Here is an 18,707-nt window from a genome sequence, read left to right as displayed (position 1 = left end):
AAGCCCATCACAAGCAGCTTTTAAATAATAACATATATAGAAGCTGCACAGCGTCGTTCACACAAACACTAAACACCATCACGGTAACACATGTGAAACTGAAATAATGCAATAAACATTCATTTAACAACATTAGGTGTAACACACAACCCTAATATACACAACTGATAAGAAGAAACATAGTTATTTCAACAAAAAACATCAAATTTGAAATGTAACGCAGGGAATTCTGGGAATGTCAATTTACGGTTATTCGCTGTAAATTATACGGTCTTTTTCACTTCCAGAAACGGTATATTACCGTAAAATTAATGTCCAAATCATGTAATGTCCAATACAGCTTTTCACCGTATATAGTAGGGGAATTTACCGTTAACCATTTAACAGGTTTTTACTGTAGCATTTTTACAGTCTTTTACTGTTAAATTCACGGTCATTTTTTGTTTAACTAAAACTACACACTAAAAAAAACAATAATAATAAAAAATTTAAAATTAAAATACTTGAAATAAAATAAACATTAACTGAAATCAAATATTTAAAAAACTTAAACAAATTTAATTTCAGCTGCAAAGCAACTCATTTTCATGTTTAACTTGACGTACTAAAATTACTAAAACTGAAATAAAATTAATAAAAATGTATAGTCGCCAAAAAAACGTTTTTGTATAAAATGACAAAAACGCATAACAAAATTACTAAAATGGAAAATACAAAAATAAAAACTAATTCAAAGTACTTAAAAAAACTATAACAGTATCTCAGCGATACTAAAGTAACACTGGAACTAACATGAACAAACAATAGGAAATCGTAGTTTTATTTTATTGTTAGTTCATGTCGGCCAATGCATTAAAACTAATGTTAACACGTGAGACTTTATTGCAAAGCGTTACTGGCTATTTCTAAGACGTAACTCAGGAAAAACAAAGATGGACAGAGTCACTGAAAGGTTTGGCGGCTCTCACCTCTCCTGTGACCCCGGGGCATCAGTGGCAAACGTAATTATTGAAAAGTCAGCAAGAGGCTTACGAATAATTTACCATTTACAGTGTTATCAATTGAACTTAATACTGTCTTGGAAACTGTGATCCACAGAGGAAGTGTAACCAGAGCAGCAGAGGCGTATACTTGTGACGTCTAACCTGAGACAGAACAACTTTGACTTCAGCTGGAAATCACAGACAGACTTTGGCTCTGTGTTTTGTGAGGTTTATGGGTTCATCTTTGTGGCTAATCCTGTAAATACTATAACTGTTCTATGTTGTATTTTTGTTTGAATGCACTTTAAATACACATTTAAAGTCTTTACTGTGTAATTTATTGATTAATATTAGGCTTAATGAAGGTAAAATAATGGCACCTTTGCAAATAAATGTAAACAAATAGACACTACTGTTCAAAAGTTGGAGGTCAGCAGGAATTTTTTAAGAAATAAATGCTTTTATTCAGCAAGGGTACATTAGACAGTGTTATTTTAGAATCATTGTGATACTATTATAGTTTTCATCAGGGTTATAACTGAAACTAAAACCATAAAAAAATTGTTAATTTAAATAAAATAAACTTAACTGAAATAAAATATATATTAAAAATGTATTTTATTTCAGATAGATGCCAAGACTACATTTCATGTAGACTATAAGGACATAAACAAATCAACATTAACACATTTTAAATAAAGAAAAGCAAAATAACCCTGTTTTTATTAAAATTTTCAGTTCGTTTTTTATTTTTACATTTTCTGTTTTCATTGGAATTTTAGTTAAAGTTGTAGTGATTTTGTCATTTTTTGTTTTTATTCATTTTATTTCAGTTTTAGTTATTTTAGTACATTAAGTTAAACTAAATGAAAATGATAAATATTGCATTGGAAGCTAGCTGTAATAAAATTACTGTAATAAAAATGTTTGTGGATTTTTTTAAAGGGATTTATGAATTTAATACACATATATAAAACTATAAATTGATCAAAAGTAACATTAATGTTCAGTAAATTATATATTTTTTTACTTTCTATTCATCAAAGAATCCTGAAAAATAATGGTTTCCACAAAAATATTACACAGCACAACTGATTTCAACACGGATAATAATCAGAAATGTTTCTCGAGCAGCAGATCAGCATATTATACTGATTTCTGAAGATCATGTGACACTGAAGACTGGAGGAATGATGCTGAAAATACAGCTGCGCATCACAGAAATATATTACAGTTTAACACATATTCACATAGTACACAGTTATTTTAAATAGTAATAATATTTCACATTTTTGCAGCATTCTTGATCAAATAAATCCAGCCTTGGTGAGCAGAAAAGATCTTACTAACCCCAAACTTTCAGTATACAGTATTTTGATAGTCCAGTCACTCAGATTCGGGTGACAGATGTGTGTCTGTAAACGCAGCCAGAGGGGAGGTGATCTGATCTCGCTCTGATTCTCTTTAACTAGCAGAGTTTCCTAATGCAAACATCACTGTAACTGTCAAGCATAAATGCAGTATTTCAGTGTGAAGCACAATGTGCATCGAGTACAAAATCAGTGCCGGTGAGTTTTGTGCTGTCAAACCCCACGCACTCTCTGCAAGCATCTACAGCAGCAATTTAGCAATATGTCATGTTTACAAGAGCTGATGTTAATTTAGTCTGTAATTAACCTTTGAGCGGTGCAGCGCTGCAGTCGCTCTGATATTTCTGACTCTGAAGTGAGGTTTGCACCAGGGCAACAGCAGCAGCAGCAGCTCTCAGGAACAATGCCACGCCGTGTGATTGAACATGTGACCCCAGAACTCGCCTTTGTGCAGGTGACCGAAACAATGTGCTGCTATGGCAACAGTTTTGGCCCACAGACAGCCGATAGGGCAGCTGCATGCTCTGAATCAGACTCTCTCACATGTGCATTTGGGTTTGCTTGTATGACGTCATGGGTTTTAGTGTTGAATGTTGTGAATGTTTACCGTAGCTCAACTCTTGCTAATGCAAATGTACAAATTCTCTGTGGATGCATTTTATTTCATGCATTCAAAATACTAGACATTTATATTATTTCTCATTTTGCATTGATGGCATACATTGTTATTTTACTTCGTGCATTGAAATACTAGACATTTACATTAATTCTGCAGCGTATGACTTACATTGCATTGAAGATATTATTTTTAAATGTTATTTAATCAATTTAAATATTATACTTTTATATTATTTCTTACATTGCATTGAAGATATTATTTTTTTTTATTTTACTTGATGCATTCAAGTACTAGATTTTTATATTATTTCTTACATTGCATTGAAGATATAATTTTTAAACTTTATTTAATCAATTTAAATATTATACTTTTATATTATTTCTTACATTGCATTGAAGACATCTTTTTTTTATTTTACTTGATGCATTCAAGTACTAGATTTTTATATTATTTCTTACATTGCATTGAAGATATAATTTTTTAACTTTATTTAATCAATTTAAATATTATACTTTTATATTATTTCTTACATTGCATTGAACAAACAGTTTAAAAAAAATATTAATGCATTCAAATTATAGATTTTTATATTATTTCCTACATTGCATTGAAGACATGATTTTTTTATTTATTTTACTTAATGCATTTAAACACTAGCCTTTTACATTATTTCTTACATTGCATTGAAGATGTATATTTGTTATTTTATGCATTCAGTATTGGGTAGAAATTGCTTTTTGTGAGTACAAAGTATTAAAATCAGAAACTAAGAAACTAATGTAATTTTATTGGTAATAAAATTGTAAACCAAGAAGAAAGTTCAGTGATTGTAATTATAGTATTTAATTATATATAATTATTTTAATACATTTTCTTTATTTTAAAACGTTGAAAGTTATCAAATTTGTCATTATGCTTAAATAAGACTCAACAAAGTTGGAAATAAGCTAAAAATGATTTCTATTTACGAACCAGCCAGGGTCTTCACGATGTTGCATAATCTGGATATATTGTAAAATATGTGTGTAAATGACATTTCTGTGAAATCTGTGAATGAAGCATTTTGTAAGCGTTGTTTTGTGAGACGTCTCGCACGTGTAATTGGACTGTCCTCGGGGAAGGGGATTCCGAGCGTCAGACTTTTAATCATTTTGAGTGGCTTCTTTCATTCATGAACTGCAGCCGAACAATTATTGGCAGGAAATTGCAGCTGCTCACGACGCTGGAGTTGATTATAAGAGCACCGGCACTCGGAGCGCGTCTAATCAAACACACACACACACACACACACACACACACACACACACACACACACACACACACACACACACTGTCCATTGAACGCGGGCCTGTCGCCCCCCTCGGAGCGTGTAGGTGGTAGATGTGACATTTAAAACCAGTTCCACATCTCACCTGCTGTTTACAGGCCTCACAGTCACAAAACAGCCCTGTGTCACGGTACATGAGACCTTTACACAAGAACTCCATCCTGACTTGGATTTGAAATGTGACGCTTATTTTGAACAGCTATAGAAGTCGACTGCTTACACGCAGTAGAATAGAAGAATAAAGTCAAGTCAAGGTGTGCTATCGTTTACCCACACCTCTTCTGCGCCACACAACAGATGTAATGCTGTTCACTCTCATAGCGTGGATGTATTTCACATGATGATGATGAAAGTCTTTGGGGTTTTGAGCAGTGGTTAAAAATGAAGATGTATGCTAAAATTATATTTCTTGTTTTATTTTGTTTCTTTGACAGATATAGTTTTTACTTAAGAACAAGGTTCCCATTGTATGAGATCATTTTAAAAGTGTGATTTCTGGACCTGGAAAATCATTAAAATTAAAATTGAAATTAAAATTGAAATTAAAATTGGAATTGGAATTGGAATTGGAATTGGAATGAAATTAAAATTAAAATTATTTACATTTAAATTTAAATTTAAAATAAAAAAATAGAAGTTCAATTTCAACTTATTTCATTGTTTATATATAATTTCTATGTTTATATATAAATAAGTAATTAAAACGTGTGTGTGAGTGTACACATATGTATATATAAACTTGTTTTTATATATTTTTAAATGTTTATATATAAACAGTAATTAAATCTCAAACATGTTGTTGGGTACATATTGCTTTTTGTGAGTAAAAAGTAATTTAAAATTTTTTTTAATTTAAAATTGAAAACTAATGTTATTTTACTGGTAATAAATAGTGTAAACCAAGAAAAACATTCAGTTATTATAATTATAGATATCGTTTTATTTTATTATTTTAATTAATTGCCACTCCTAGTTTCTGTAAGTAAAATGTTAGAAAATAAACAGATTTGTCATTAATTGTCATTGTCTAAAATAAGACAAAGCCAGGTTTAAAATAAGTTATAAAATCAAGTAAAAATCAGTTTTAATTTATTTCCTTAACAACTGTAAATTAATAGATAAGATAAAAAGTAATTTTTTATTGTATATGTATATATATATATCAATTAAAGTTGTTAAAAAAACATGTATATATATATGAAGAGTTTGGTTCCAAAACACGATGACCAGCATTTTAAAATAAAATTTAGTTTCCGCCAAAATCAGTATTGTATCTGGTCGGTATTGAAAAGTACATTTTTTACTTTACGCAAAATGCAATATCTGCCGAGTTATTCTGTCATGTTTTCTCCCTTTCTTTCCAAACCGCAACAAACGCCAGTCTCCCTTCTCTGCAGAATGCGACATATCCGCTCAACCAATCACAGCGCACCACTCCACGCATTCTAGACAGTAACAACCAATCACTGCACCACTCCACGCACAGATGAGTCACATTCGATTATGAACGTGATATTGCGTAGCTTGTCAGTGTAAGTGTTTTTATTAATGCCATTAATGTTTTTGTTAATACAGCGTATAGCACTAGTCAACTAAATGAATGTAACATGGCAAAGATGAATGCACTTCTGGAAGTTGAATGCAAGGGAAATGTCATTTTGGAATTTCTGTGGTCTAATGTGATATTGTTGTTCATGTATATTCATGATGAAATTTTATTTTATTGTTGTAATTAATTTATAGCATTAACAAGATGACCCGTTGAATTCTTTTGGGAGCGATGACTGATTGAATGTATTTTTAGTCCAGTGCCTGCATATAAGATTAGTATTAAGTTCAGAGGCTGTCATATGTGGATCAACTTACTATGTTGTGTATTTTCAACAGTTTCAATATGAAAAATTACTTTTATATTGATTTTATATTATTCATATTATTGCATTTTGGGAAGAAAAAAAAACCGTGTCATAGATTTATTGCATTTTGGGAAAAAAAATAATAAAATTTTATAATAAATCTTTGAAAATCAAAATCTGGATTTGAATTTTTAATGTTATTATAGCCTATAGATGCTATGTGAAAGTTTTTAAACAGAAAATAGTGGTTTTCATCTTGCCACTTTTGTAATAAAACAAAATCATCATCTAGAAACGTCACGGAAATTCATTGGTAGTAAAAAGTGTAAACCACAAAGAACGTTCAGGTATTGGAATTATGGATATATATTTCCATTTCTGGATTCTGTAAATAAAAAGTTTGAAAATGAGCAGAATTGTGATTATAGCAGAAGCTTTGTTATAAATCAGAATTATCTTCAAAAAGCTTGAAAAATGCTGGTTTAGAGTTTATAAATGAAAAGAGCTGCTGGGTTGAGTCAAACTATAGGTGGATTTGGAGAGATCGTGCCTGTTCTTTATAGCTTCTCTAACAGATTCAGCTCTTCTGTTCTCCTGAATGCTGTGCTGCTTCTCTCTTCAGGTCTTGAACCTCTTCTTGGCGTTGCTCCTGAGCTCCTTCAGCGCAGACAACCTCTCATCTCCGGATGAGGACGGCGAAATGAACAACCTGCAGATCGCCATCGCTCGCATCCAGCGCGGGATGCTGTGGCTCCGGCAGGCGCTCTGCGACTTCTTCAACGGGAACTTCAAGCGGCGCCGGCAGAAGGCCAAGGAGGCCAAAGCCATGCTGAAGCTGAAGAGACTGAGCCAGCAGACGCACTGGGCCGAGGGCAACGGGACAGCCGTCATCGAGCGCGCCGCGGAGGACGACAGCTATATGACCAACCCGAACCTCACCATCAGCGTCCCCATCGCGCCCGGAGAGTCCGACCTGGAGTTCCCCGAGGAAGATGATGAGGAGGAGGAGGAGGAGGAAGATGAGTCCAGTGAGAGCTCAGAGGAGCGAGAGGAGACCAAACAGGTGAGTGAATGAAGCTGAATCATGCACACTTACCAGGGTTAATATATAGTTCAGTCATGAAACTCTAGATGGTGCAGGCTGACGGGTTGTTTATGTAACTGATGATATTCAGAGAGTTAAACGACTTGGCACAAGCTGATTGGTTCATGCTGCATATGCAGCCAATGAGCTTACTGCCTTGCATTTATATGGCTGGCTAGCATTCACTAGAGATTCCTGCAGCGCGCTTTCAGAGTTTCTCTGAAACCCTCCACCTTCCCCAGCTCCACCTGTATAGATCTGCTATGGGTTATTTTATATGCTATTTGTGCAGCAGCAGTATGTCTTAAATATTCACAGCACTGTATCGCCATTTAAAAAAAAAAAAAAAAATATATATATATATATATATACACAGTACAAAACTAAAACTTATTTCAGACAATTGCAGAGGAAACATTTCTTATTTTCATTTCTGTCATGACAACTCTCGGAGATGGAGTATTTGGTCTTGGCGGAATAGATCTGTTACGCTGCTGCTGCTGCTGCCAATACATCCACAACATGCTGCTGTGAGCATGTAAGAAATATTGCTGCTGCAAATATAACATACATGAAATAACCCCTATATAGCGTGCATGAATCACCTCGTAGCAGATCTATACAGGTGGAGCTGGGGAGGTGGAGGGTTTCTGAAGCAAGCTGCACTGCTACGGCAAGCACTAGTCATATATTTTGAGTGTTGAGCAGCGAGCTCATTGGCTACCGATACAGGAGAGAACCAATCAGCTGTGCCATGTGATAATGATGTCATTAGGTCAGATTGAGTTAGACCTATCGGACTGCGCCATCTAGAGTTTCATGCCAGAACTCAGTATTTAGGTTTACTTGATGTACTAAAATAACTAAAACTGAAATAAAAATGAATAAAAACTATGTAGACATGTTTAAAATGTCACAAAATTAAAACTAAAATTGAAATGAAAACAGAAAATAGAAAAATAAAAACTGATTCAAAATATTGACAAAAACTATAAGAGTATATCAATAATGCTAAAAAAACACTGGCTCAATGAATATGACACAATTTGACATACAGCATGATTTGGGAGCAATGTTATATTAGTATTATTTAAATGCTGTTTTTGAAATGTATTATAGCTTCTATTAATAATTTGAATTGGATTTATTTAATTTTATTAATTGGATTATTTATTATATTGTCAGTTTTTTTATTTGACTCTAAATTGTGTTATATATATATATATATATATATATATATATATATCTTAATATACTTTAATATATACTTTAATTTAGCCAAGCTAAACAATACATTTTATATTTTCAGTTTTCACGTAAGTTAAATTTTTAGTATTTTTTAATTTATTTATTTTTTATTTATTTTTTATGTTACGTGCTTTTGTCACTTTAATTTTGTCAAGCTAAACAGTTATTTTTATATTTTTATTTGTCATGTTCATTTTATTTATTTATTTTTTGTAATCTTATGTGCTTTTGTGACTTCAATTTTTGTCAAGCGGAACATTTTTAAATATATTTTCAGTTTTAATGTTAATTTATTTTAATTTTTAGAATGTTTATTTTTAGTAGTTTTGTTGAGCTAAATAATTATATATATATATATATATATATATTACATTTAAATTTAGTTTTTATTTAATTTATTTTCTATTTTTATTTTTAGTAATTTTGTTATGTACTTCTGTCACTTATTGTTTTTCCCCCTTAATATTACTATTCAGGTTTAATTTAGTTTTAGTTTGTATTTATTTCCAGTAATTTGAGTGCTTCAACCTAAACTAATTACAGTTAGTTGCTGATGCAACATTTCTAATATTTATATTTTATATTATTTCAGCTTTATTTCAATTAACAAAAATGTTTATAATAGTTATCAATAATAACCCTGTTTGGGAGACTAGAATCCTAGTCCTCAATACTATTTGATTCATATTTGATTGTCTGGCTTCTAAACATGTTTATGAAATGTTAATTAGTGCTTCAAGACTAGTCACTGGACGTTTCTGAAGTTTTGCATTTAGTTTTAGTTTTTTAAATTGGTTTAGTTTGAGACATTTAGTGGGAAGCAAGCAAGAGATCGTTGGACTCAAGTGTACTGTACAGTTTGCTTTGTTGTAGTTATGTTTGTTTTCATATTTAGCCATCGTAAAACATTGTGTAAAACAATCAAATGCAGTCAAACAGATGCTTGTCTTGTCTAATAATGCGGTCAGTCAGAGAATCTGTCAAACGGAACAGACTTATTATCGAGTGTCGTGTTGTTACATGAGGCTGGATCTATAATATGCTTTAACGTTTATGCGCTCATGAATGTTTAATGTGAGTGATCGTCAGCTTAACGGCACGATAACGCAGCTGCATCGTTTATGTTCCCTAAACATATTGGTTTCTTAAACTCTCGTCATGTTTTAAGTGCTGCAACGTGTTTTTGAGGACAGCTGCGTGCGGATGAAGGTGTTAACACAAACTGTTAGCATCTTCTGTTGGTCTGGCTCTCTTCCTCCGAGCCGTGCGTCTCTGTCTCTTCACCCGGTCAGACGAGGTCGAGCACACAGAGACTAATAAGTAGCTCTCAGACGAATGGGAATCGCAGTTATGAACACCCACTCGCAACTGCTGTTTTCTCCTGCGTCTTCCTCCAGAGATGTTTTCCCTTCAAAAACAGGCATGTCGTGTCCTCATCGGATGTCATGGCCAGATTTATTTTTGTTTCGTATGTACATGAGAACATATTGGCCAGCCTGAGTAAAAGTCTTGAGGTTAAACCGACTGAAACACAACCTGCGGTTTTGTGTGTGTGTGTGTGAGAGTGTGTGCATGTGTGTGTGTGTCTGTCTGTCTGTCTGTCTGTCTGTCTCTATCTCTCTATTTCTATATTAATATTAATATTTTATTTTATATTTTTAACTATTTGTAAATATTTTAAAATATATATTTTTTAAATATATATATATACTACATGAAAATGACAAATGCTAGCTAAAATAAAATAAGTTTTTAAATTTCATTTTATTTCAGTTAATATTATTTTTTTCAAGTAACAAAATTTTTTTATGGTTTTATTTTTATTTTTGGTTAACAGTAAAATCCCTGGTAGTGAATGTGGTTAGTCTTAGCATTTATATATTTTTTAAATAGTTTTTTTTTTTTTTATATTTTGTAAAATATATTTTTTCTTAAGTTTGTTAATATATTTTTCATAATTTGTTTTCGTTTAAATTCTAGTTTTAATTTTAGTTTTTTTTAAAAATATGTTTATATTGTTTTCATTCATTTTTATTTCAGTTTTAGTTATTTTAGTGCATCAAGTTAAACTACTGTAAATGAAAATGAGAAATGTTGCTTTTGCAGCTATAGCCGATTTTTACATTTTTTATGGTTTCCAGTTTAGTTAACTATAATAACCCTGTTCCTGTTTGTGGTTCGTCTCAGACTGCTGAAAGCATGATGAACTCTTTAACAGCGAGGCATTTATTAATCGCCGGATCAATTAGACTTAAAGGCATTCTGAGTGAAAGTGCGTGTGATTTCCATTCCTTGCGGATCTTTATTCTCTAAGTGCTTTTCTCAGGTCCTCACAGACAGTGACCCGTAAGTGACTGGGATCCTCTCTCTGTTAGAAATGAATCTGGGCCGTGGCGTCCGGCTCGGCTTGTAGTCACGCACCTGTGACGAAGGAGTTTCATTTTCGTCTCTTTAATCTTTCACTACACCTGTTCTACCTCATTCTGTCCATCTTTTATCTTTTCGTTTAGCTGTTCTTTTATCTTGCGCCGCACCTGTCCTCTCCCACTCGATCTTTCGCTGTCCTTTCTCTCGTATCTCGTGTCGTTTTCCCTCCCGGCACAGATTATCTGGGTTTCCCCGAATCACAAAGCTTGGTAATAGTCCAGAACTTTCTCTCTCTTTAATCATCAGGGATGTGGGAAGCACATGAGGATGTTTGTTCAGAACAGCTTCTATTTCTGATGTTCTGCTTTCTATATAAATACTGATGTAAGAGTGACGCGGACGCCCCGGAGACTTATATTATACTGTACATTAGCATTTCCTCAACATTTACATTTTCATTTTATAGCTCTGCGCTCCTACTGTATGACAACTACTGACTCATTTGTGCCTGGTGTTAATTTTAGGAATTAAACAAGGAATTTTATTTACTAAAATCCATAATACTAATATTTATTTATCTGTTTGTTTGTTTATTTATAGATATTTATAGATATACTAATATTAGTTTACATTTATTTGTTTGTTTGTTTATAGATAGATAGATTTAGTTGCAGTTTGTAGATTGATCCTAATATACATTATTTATTTGTTTAATTATTTAATTATGTATAGTTATACTAATATTTATTTATTTAATTTTAATTAAATTAATTTAATTTAATTTATTTATAGGTATAACATGCTAATATAAATTTTTTTATTTATACACATACAAATATTAATCTACATTTGTTTGTTTGTTCATAGACACACTAATACAAATAGTTAATGATTGATTGATTGATGTAATACTAATATACATTTATTAAATTATTTATAGGTATAGTAATATATGTTTATTTTTTGGTGTACTGTTTATTTATTACAGTAATACAAATACTAAAACATTTATTAAATATAGATAAGTATACTAATATTGATTTATTTATACTAATGTTTATGCATTTATTGATAGATAGATAGATAGATATTGATTGATTGATTGAATTATTGACTGATTGATAGATAGACATACTACCAGTAATACTAGTACTTGTGTGCACGTATTTATTTATTTATTTATCGTGCCATTATTTAAATTAAATTTGCATTTCCTCTTACTGACTGACTTGTGTGTGTTGTTATCTTTAAGGGATTTGTTTGAGGAGCGTGTGATGTGTGGCTTCGTGTTTGTTGTGTGTTCGTGCGGTTGGTTTTCGCAGCGCTGTAATGTCAGGATCACATCTGAATCACTGAACACAGCAGACAGACAAACACAAGCAGACACACATGACTCAACCTCACCATCACACACATCACATCAAACCTGAGCGCTCCACATTCACCTGAAGAAACCTCACGGCTTCAAGCTTCTGCCATAATGCTAACTAACCATCACAGAGAACAGGACGTGGCACAAATGCTGCTGGTGGAGCTTGATTTGTTATAAACCTGCAACATTACTTTAATTATGCACGTTTACTAATATCATTGTCCATTACAAGTGTGATATAATTATAAAATACACAATTTATTTATTTATTAATATAGTAATATTAATATACATTTAATTATTTATTTATTTAATAATTTATCAATATTTCTAACAATCCCTTGATGTCCAGTTTTTGTTCTTCAACACACATCCTGAACAGCGTGATTTAGTATGACACGTTTCACAGTTTCACCTCAGAAATAAGGTCAAAGCCTAATTAGAGCTTGTGTTCCTCAAAAATTCAGCCTGAAACCCGGAAACCATGTGGCAAAGTGTAGGAGTTTGGCCTCAGTTTCCTGTTTGCTGCTGTCCATCCATCCATCCGTCTCCATGTCTTTTCTCTGTCCGTCTCTGTGTGTCTCTGAGTGTCTTTGTCTGTCTCTGCGTGTGTCGGAGTGTCTGTGTGTCTCTGTCGCTGTGTTTTTCTGTGTCTCAGTGTCTCGGTGTGTCTCTGTGTGTCTCTCTCAGTGTGTCTCTGTGTGTCTCTGAGTGTCTCTGTCTCTGTGTATCTCTGAGTGTCTCTGTGTCTCTCTCAGTGTGTCTCTGTGTGTCTCTGCGTGTTTCAGTCTGAGTGTCTTGGTGTGTCTCTGTCTCTCTCAGTGTGTCTATGTGTGTCTCTGTGTATCTCTGCGTGTCTCAATGTGTCTCTGTGTGTCTCCGTGTGTCTCTTGATTGATTGAATTATTGACTGATTGATAGATAGACATACTACCAGTAATACTAGTACTTGTGTGCACGTATTTATTTATTTATTTATCGTGCCATTATTTAAATTAAATTTGCATTTCCTCTTACTGACTGACTTGTGTGTGTTGTTATCTTTAAGGGATTTGTTTGAGGAGTGTGTGATGTGTGGCTTCGTGTTTGTTGTGTGTTCGTGCAGTTGGTTTTCGCAGCGCTGTAATGTCAGGATCACATCTGAATCACTGAACACAGCAGACAGACAAACACAAGCAGACACACATGACTCAACCTCACCATCACACACATCACATCAAACCTGAGCGCTCCACATTCACCTGAAGAAACCTCACGGCTTCAAGCTTCTGCCATAATGCTAACTAACCATCACAGAGAACAGGACGTGGCACAAATGCTGCTGGTGGAGCTTGATTTGTTATAAACCTGCAACATTACTTTAATTATGCACGTTTACTAATATCATTGTCCATTACAAGTGTGATATAATTATAAAATACACAATTTATTTATTTATTAATATAGTAATATTAATACACATTTAATTATTTATTTATTTAATAATTTATCAATATTTCTAACAATCCCTTGATGTCCAGTTTTTGTTCTTCAACACACATCCTGAACAGCGTGATTTAGTATGACACGTTTCACAGTTTCACCTCAGAAATAAGGTCAAAGCCTAATTAGAGCTTGTGTTCCTCAAAAATTCAGCCTGAAACCCGGAAACCATGTGGCAAAGTGTAGGAGTTTGGCCTCAGTTTCCTGTTTGCTGCTGTCCATCCATCTCCATGTCTCCATGTCTTTTCTCTGTCCGTCTCTGTGTGTCTCTGAGTGTCTTTGTCTGTCTCTGCGTGTGTCGGAGTGTCTCTGTCGCTCTGTCGCTGTGTTTTTCTGTGTCTCAGTGTCTCGGTGTGTCTCTGTGTGTCTCTCTCAGTGTGTCTCTGTGTGTCTCTGAGTGTCTCTGTCTCTGTGTATCTCTGAGTGTCTCTGTGTCTCTCTCAGTGTGTCTCTGTGTGTCTCTGCGTGTTTCAGTCTGAGTGTCTTGGTGTGTCTCTGTCTCTCTCAGTGTGTCTCTGTGTATCTCTGCGTGTCTCAATGTGTCTCTGTGTGTCTCCGTTGGTCTCTGTGTGTCTCTGCATGTCTCAGTGTGTCTCTGAGTGTCTTGGTGTGTCTCTATCTCTCTCAGTGTGTCTCTGTGTGTCTCTGAGTGTCTTGGTATGTCTCTGTCTCTCTCTGAGTGTCTCTGTGTGTTTTGGTGTGTCTCTGTCTCTCTCAGTGTGTCTCTGAGTGTTTTGGTGTGTATCTGTCTCTCTCAGTGTGTCTCTGTGTGTCTCTGAGTGTCTTGGTATGTCTCTGTCTCTCTCTGAGTGTCTCTGTGTGTTTTGGTGTGTCTCTGTCTCTCTCAGTGTGTCTCTGAGTGTTTTGGTGTGTATCTGTCTCTCTCAGTGTGTCTCTGTGTGTCTCTGAGTGTCTTGGTATGTCTCTGTCTCTCTCTGAGTGTCTCTGTGTGTTTTGGTGTGTCTCTGTCTCTCTCAGTGTGTCTCTGAGTGTTTTGGTGTGTATCTGTCTCTCTCAGTGTGTCTCTGTGTGTCTCTGAGTGTCTTGGTATGTCTCTGTCTCTCTCTGAGTGTCTCTGTGTGTTTTGGTGTGTCTCTGTCTCTCTCAGTGTGTCTCTGTGTGCTTCAGTGTATCTCTGAGTGTCTTGGTGTGTCTCTGTCTCTGTGTGTCTCTCTGTGTTAGAGTGTGTCTCTGTATGTCTCTGTGTGTCTCGGTGCATCTCTGTGTATCTGTCCTGGTGATTCTTCAGAGAAGACTTGAGCTTGTTCTGAGAAACGCCTCATAGTTCAAACTCTGATGACCCATAATTTGCCAGAATTAGATGTGTTTGTTTTTCTGCTCGCTTGCATATTGCTCTACTTGTGCCATTCTCGCTTTGGACATTGTGATGATTTAGACATTTAGATGATTACATCATCTGCATATTGCATCAGAGAAACTAGGGCTGCACGATAAATAAAACAACAAACCTGATTTTTTAAAATTGCATTTTAAGTCGCATTCACAGCTTTTATCATAAAAAGTACAATTAGATTTTTTCCCCCCAACCCATGCGACTCTAATAGAAACTGCATGACAATGTTTTCATCTTGTGTTCATCAGTATGGCCCAGACAGGCAGACGACAGTCAGTCAGACAGATCGGATCTCAGGTTTGCCGGTAATAAGTCGGTGTGTCCTACATCCTGGCTCCAATGGCATCATGTGATTAGATTGTGTTATTGATGTGTTTTTGTGTGACTGACGGACATCAGCTCTCAGCAGGTGGAAGTGAAGTGTTTGGATTTGGTTTTTATTGACACTCGTTCGCTTCAGTCTCTGTCGAATCAGCGTGATTAGACGGCCGCTCCGCTGATGGCACTCAAACGGCTCTGATTTCATTAGATTCCAGCGCCAAATGCCACATCCAGGCTCTCGCAGGCCTGCAGGAGGTTATTTATAGGGCTTTTGTGGCCGGTTTGCAGTGCTGGGATTCCTCATGCGCCGTGAGAACCACATGCAAACTTGAGTTTGTGTGCAAGATGAACAAAGCTGCACGCTAATGGGCGTCAGGCTTTCTGACACTGACAAAACGCAGCGATATTAAGTGATTGAGTGCTCAGAAAAACTGGATCATATTTCACTTCAGTCTCATCAGATCATACAATAGCAGTGAAAACCAGCCCTGAAGCATCACTAATTGGAGTAAAGGTTGGGTTTATTGTCAGAAGACGACTGAATGACAGCTGTGTGATTTAGGAAATGCTGATGTCGGTGTGTTTAAGGATTGCTGGATGGATGGTAAGAGAGAATGGAAGCTAAATTGGATTATACTGATACGGATGGGCCAATATCACATATCTGCTTTTGTCTTCTTTTTTTTTACTTAAAAAAAAAATCCTTGAAATTCCCAGAGCTGCGATTCCCAAAAGATTGCAAGCCTACATAGATTGTAGAGAAAAAACAGGTCATATTTCACCTTAAAATCAAGATAAAAAGTTTGCATTAATATTGCATTTGGCACAAAGGAAATTAAGCCTTTTTAATGACCATGAATTTTTTGTTGCATTGTAAAAATATTTTCATGACAATTAAGCACATTTTTCACAATAAACAAAACAAATAAAATTGTAATTTAATATTTTATGCATTTTTTATTTAATTCAGAAGAAATTAAAATGTGTAAAGTATTTATAAAGATAGCAAAATCAAGATAAAACATTGCATTTTATTTTGCACAAAAAATATGAAGCCTATTTTTATGACAATTATTTTTTTGACAATTAAATTTTTTGCATGACAATCAAGCACACATTTTACAACTAAAAAATATTAAATCTAAATTACTGTATTGTAAATAAAAAGTTAACAAATTAACAACAAAAAATGTAGATTTTTATGGTTATAGTTAAACATTTGACAGCCCTTTTTAATTTTATTCAGCATAAAATAAAATATGTAAAGTATTTATCATAATGAATATTTATGTATTCTATGCGTCAAAACAAATATTTTACATTTAAAGTAGTATGAATTTGGTGGGAAAATATGTTTAATTATCATGAAAATAATTTAAACATGCAATATACATGTATTTATTTTATACACTTAGTAATATTTATTTATTTATTTGCTATTTTTATTTTATTTCATCTTAAATTGTGACCTTGGGTGTGCTCAGTCCATATTTTTGATTCATTTTCTTTGAAAGACATTTTAAATGCATATTCTTTGTCAGTGTTTCGAATCAAATATAAACATCACAGTCTAATAGATATGAACTACAAGCCACAAAATGCTAGTTTTACTTTCACAGGTGTTTAAATGTTTGTTCCCTGCGTCTCATATTCTCTCAGTTGTGTGGAACAATAGAGCAGCAGTGAAGCATGCAATCATTGTGTGGTCTTTTTATCGTTCTGTGGAAGCCGTGGGCCGTTCTGGTGTTAAATTTCACTGGACACCCACATGAGCGAGCACACACACACACACACACACACACACACACAAAGCTTTTAACACTCGCTTCTTCTGCCAAATTCTGCATTCAGAATATTATCCTTTGAGCACATGACATTGTATGGACAGTCATTTTGAAGAATTAGACTTTGTTTGTTTGTTTATTTAATAAACATTATAATACGAATTTACATATTGTATACATGTGTTTATTTGTTTGTTTATGTATTTATTTTATTTACAGAAATACAAATACAATTGTTTATTATTTATTATTTGTATCACTAATTATTTTAGATTTTCTAATTTTTCTAATTTATAATTATTTTATAATTATAATTTATTTAGATATAGATATACTAATATTAATTAGCATTTACTAGTATACATACAAATACTAATTTTTACAATTATATACAATTATTAATTAATTTATTTTATTTATTATTGCTTTTATTTTATATTATTATTATAGACATACTAATATAGATTATTTATATATTAATGTATTTATTTGTGTATGTTTTAGTTTATTTATTGATATACTAATACAATTGTTCATTTATTTATTTTTATTATACTGTATTTTTATAATCATATATATATATATATATATATATATATGTATATATATATATATATATTCAGAAATTAAAAAGTCAAGCCAATCAGCCATCAGTCTGATTGATTTATTTGTAAATGTGTGTGTTTTTTTTAAATCTCTAGGAATTGGAATAAGTGACAAATGTGTAAATTCATTGGTCAGGGGATCTGATTGGTTCTCCTGGTTTTCAGAGTGATGACACCAGCCTATCAGAGGGCAGCACGATCGACCTCAGGAAACCCGGCGAGGAAGAGGATGAATACTCTGAGACGGCTGAAGAGGCCATGGAGCCAGAAAACTGCCTTCCTGACTGTGCGTAAAGCAACATATTCAACTTACAGCTGCAGTATTTACTCTGATGATCAATAATATTGATTCATTCCCAAATCAAACAGCACTAACCATGTAAAAAGCACAAAAGTTGAGTTACAGACGTAAAAATCGCATTAATTTTCCATCTTAACGTGGAGCTAAATTCAGCCAACGAGGTCAGCAATGAAATTTAATTACAAAGTAATATTTAATTTTCTGTTAATTTTTGTTTTTTATGTTTACATTATTTTCATGATCAGTTAAGACATTACCCCCCAAATTCAGATTACATCAATGCAACAAAAAAAAATCATTATGACAGATACTTTATAAATTAAAACATTTCATTATAAGAAATCTTAATTTTCTGTTTATATTATACATTTTTATGTTTATATGTATTTTGCATGTTTACACTATTTTCGTTATCAATTAATACGTTGTCCTCCAAATTCACAAGAAATTGTAAATATTTATTAATTATGATAAATACATGTTTACATTATTTGCATTATAAATTAGCTCATTATCACCCTAGTTCACATTAAATTAATGCAAATATCTCTCTCTCTCTCTACATCTATATATATATATATATATATATATATATATTCATTTTATAAATACTTTACATTTAAATCTATGCTG

The 18,707-nt window shown here is 33.3% G+C and overlaps 1 protein-coding gene across 1 annotated transcript in view; it reads left to right on the top strand.

The window, feature by feature from the left end:
* The window catches only part of LOC107560363 (sodium channel protein type 2 subunit alpha-like), a 109,497-nt gene that overhangs the window by 64,667 nt on the left and 26,123 nt on the right, over positions 1-18,707 (top strand). Inside the window, exons 11-12 of the mRNA XM_016244514.1 lie at positions 6,779-7,219; positions 17,939-18,059. Of these exons, the coding sequence (XP_016100000.1) occupies positions 6,779-7,219; positions 17,939-18,059 (562 nt within the window). The remainder of the gene's footprint in view (positions 1-6,778; positions 7,220-17,938; positions 18,060-18,707) is intronic.

The sequence above is a fragment of the Sinocyclocheilus grahami genome, unplaced genomic scaffold (assembly GCF_001515645.1).
Source record: "Sinocyclocheilus grahami isolate Dianchi unplaced genomic scaffold, SAMN03320097.WGS_v1.1 scaffold721.1, whole genome shotgun sequence".
Lineage (NCBI taxonomy): Eukaryota > Metazoa > Chordata > Actinopteri > Cypriniformes > Cyprinidae > Sinocyclocheilus > Sinocyclocheilus grahami.
This window is presented reverse-complemented; position numbering and strand designations above follow the sequence as displayed.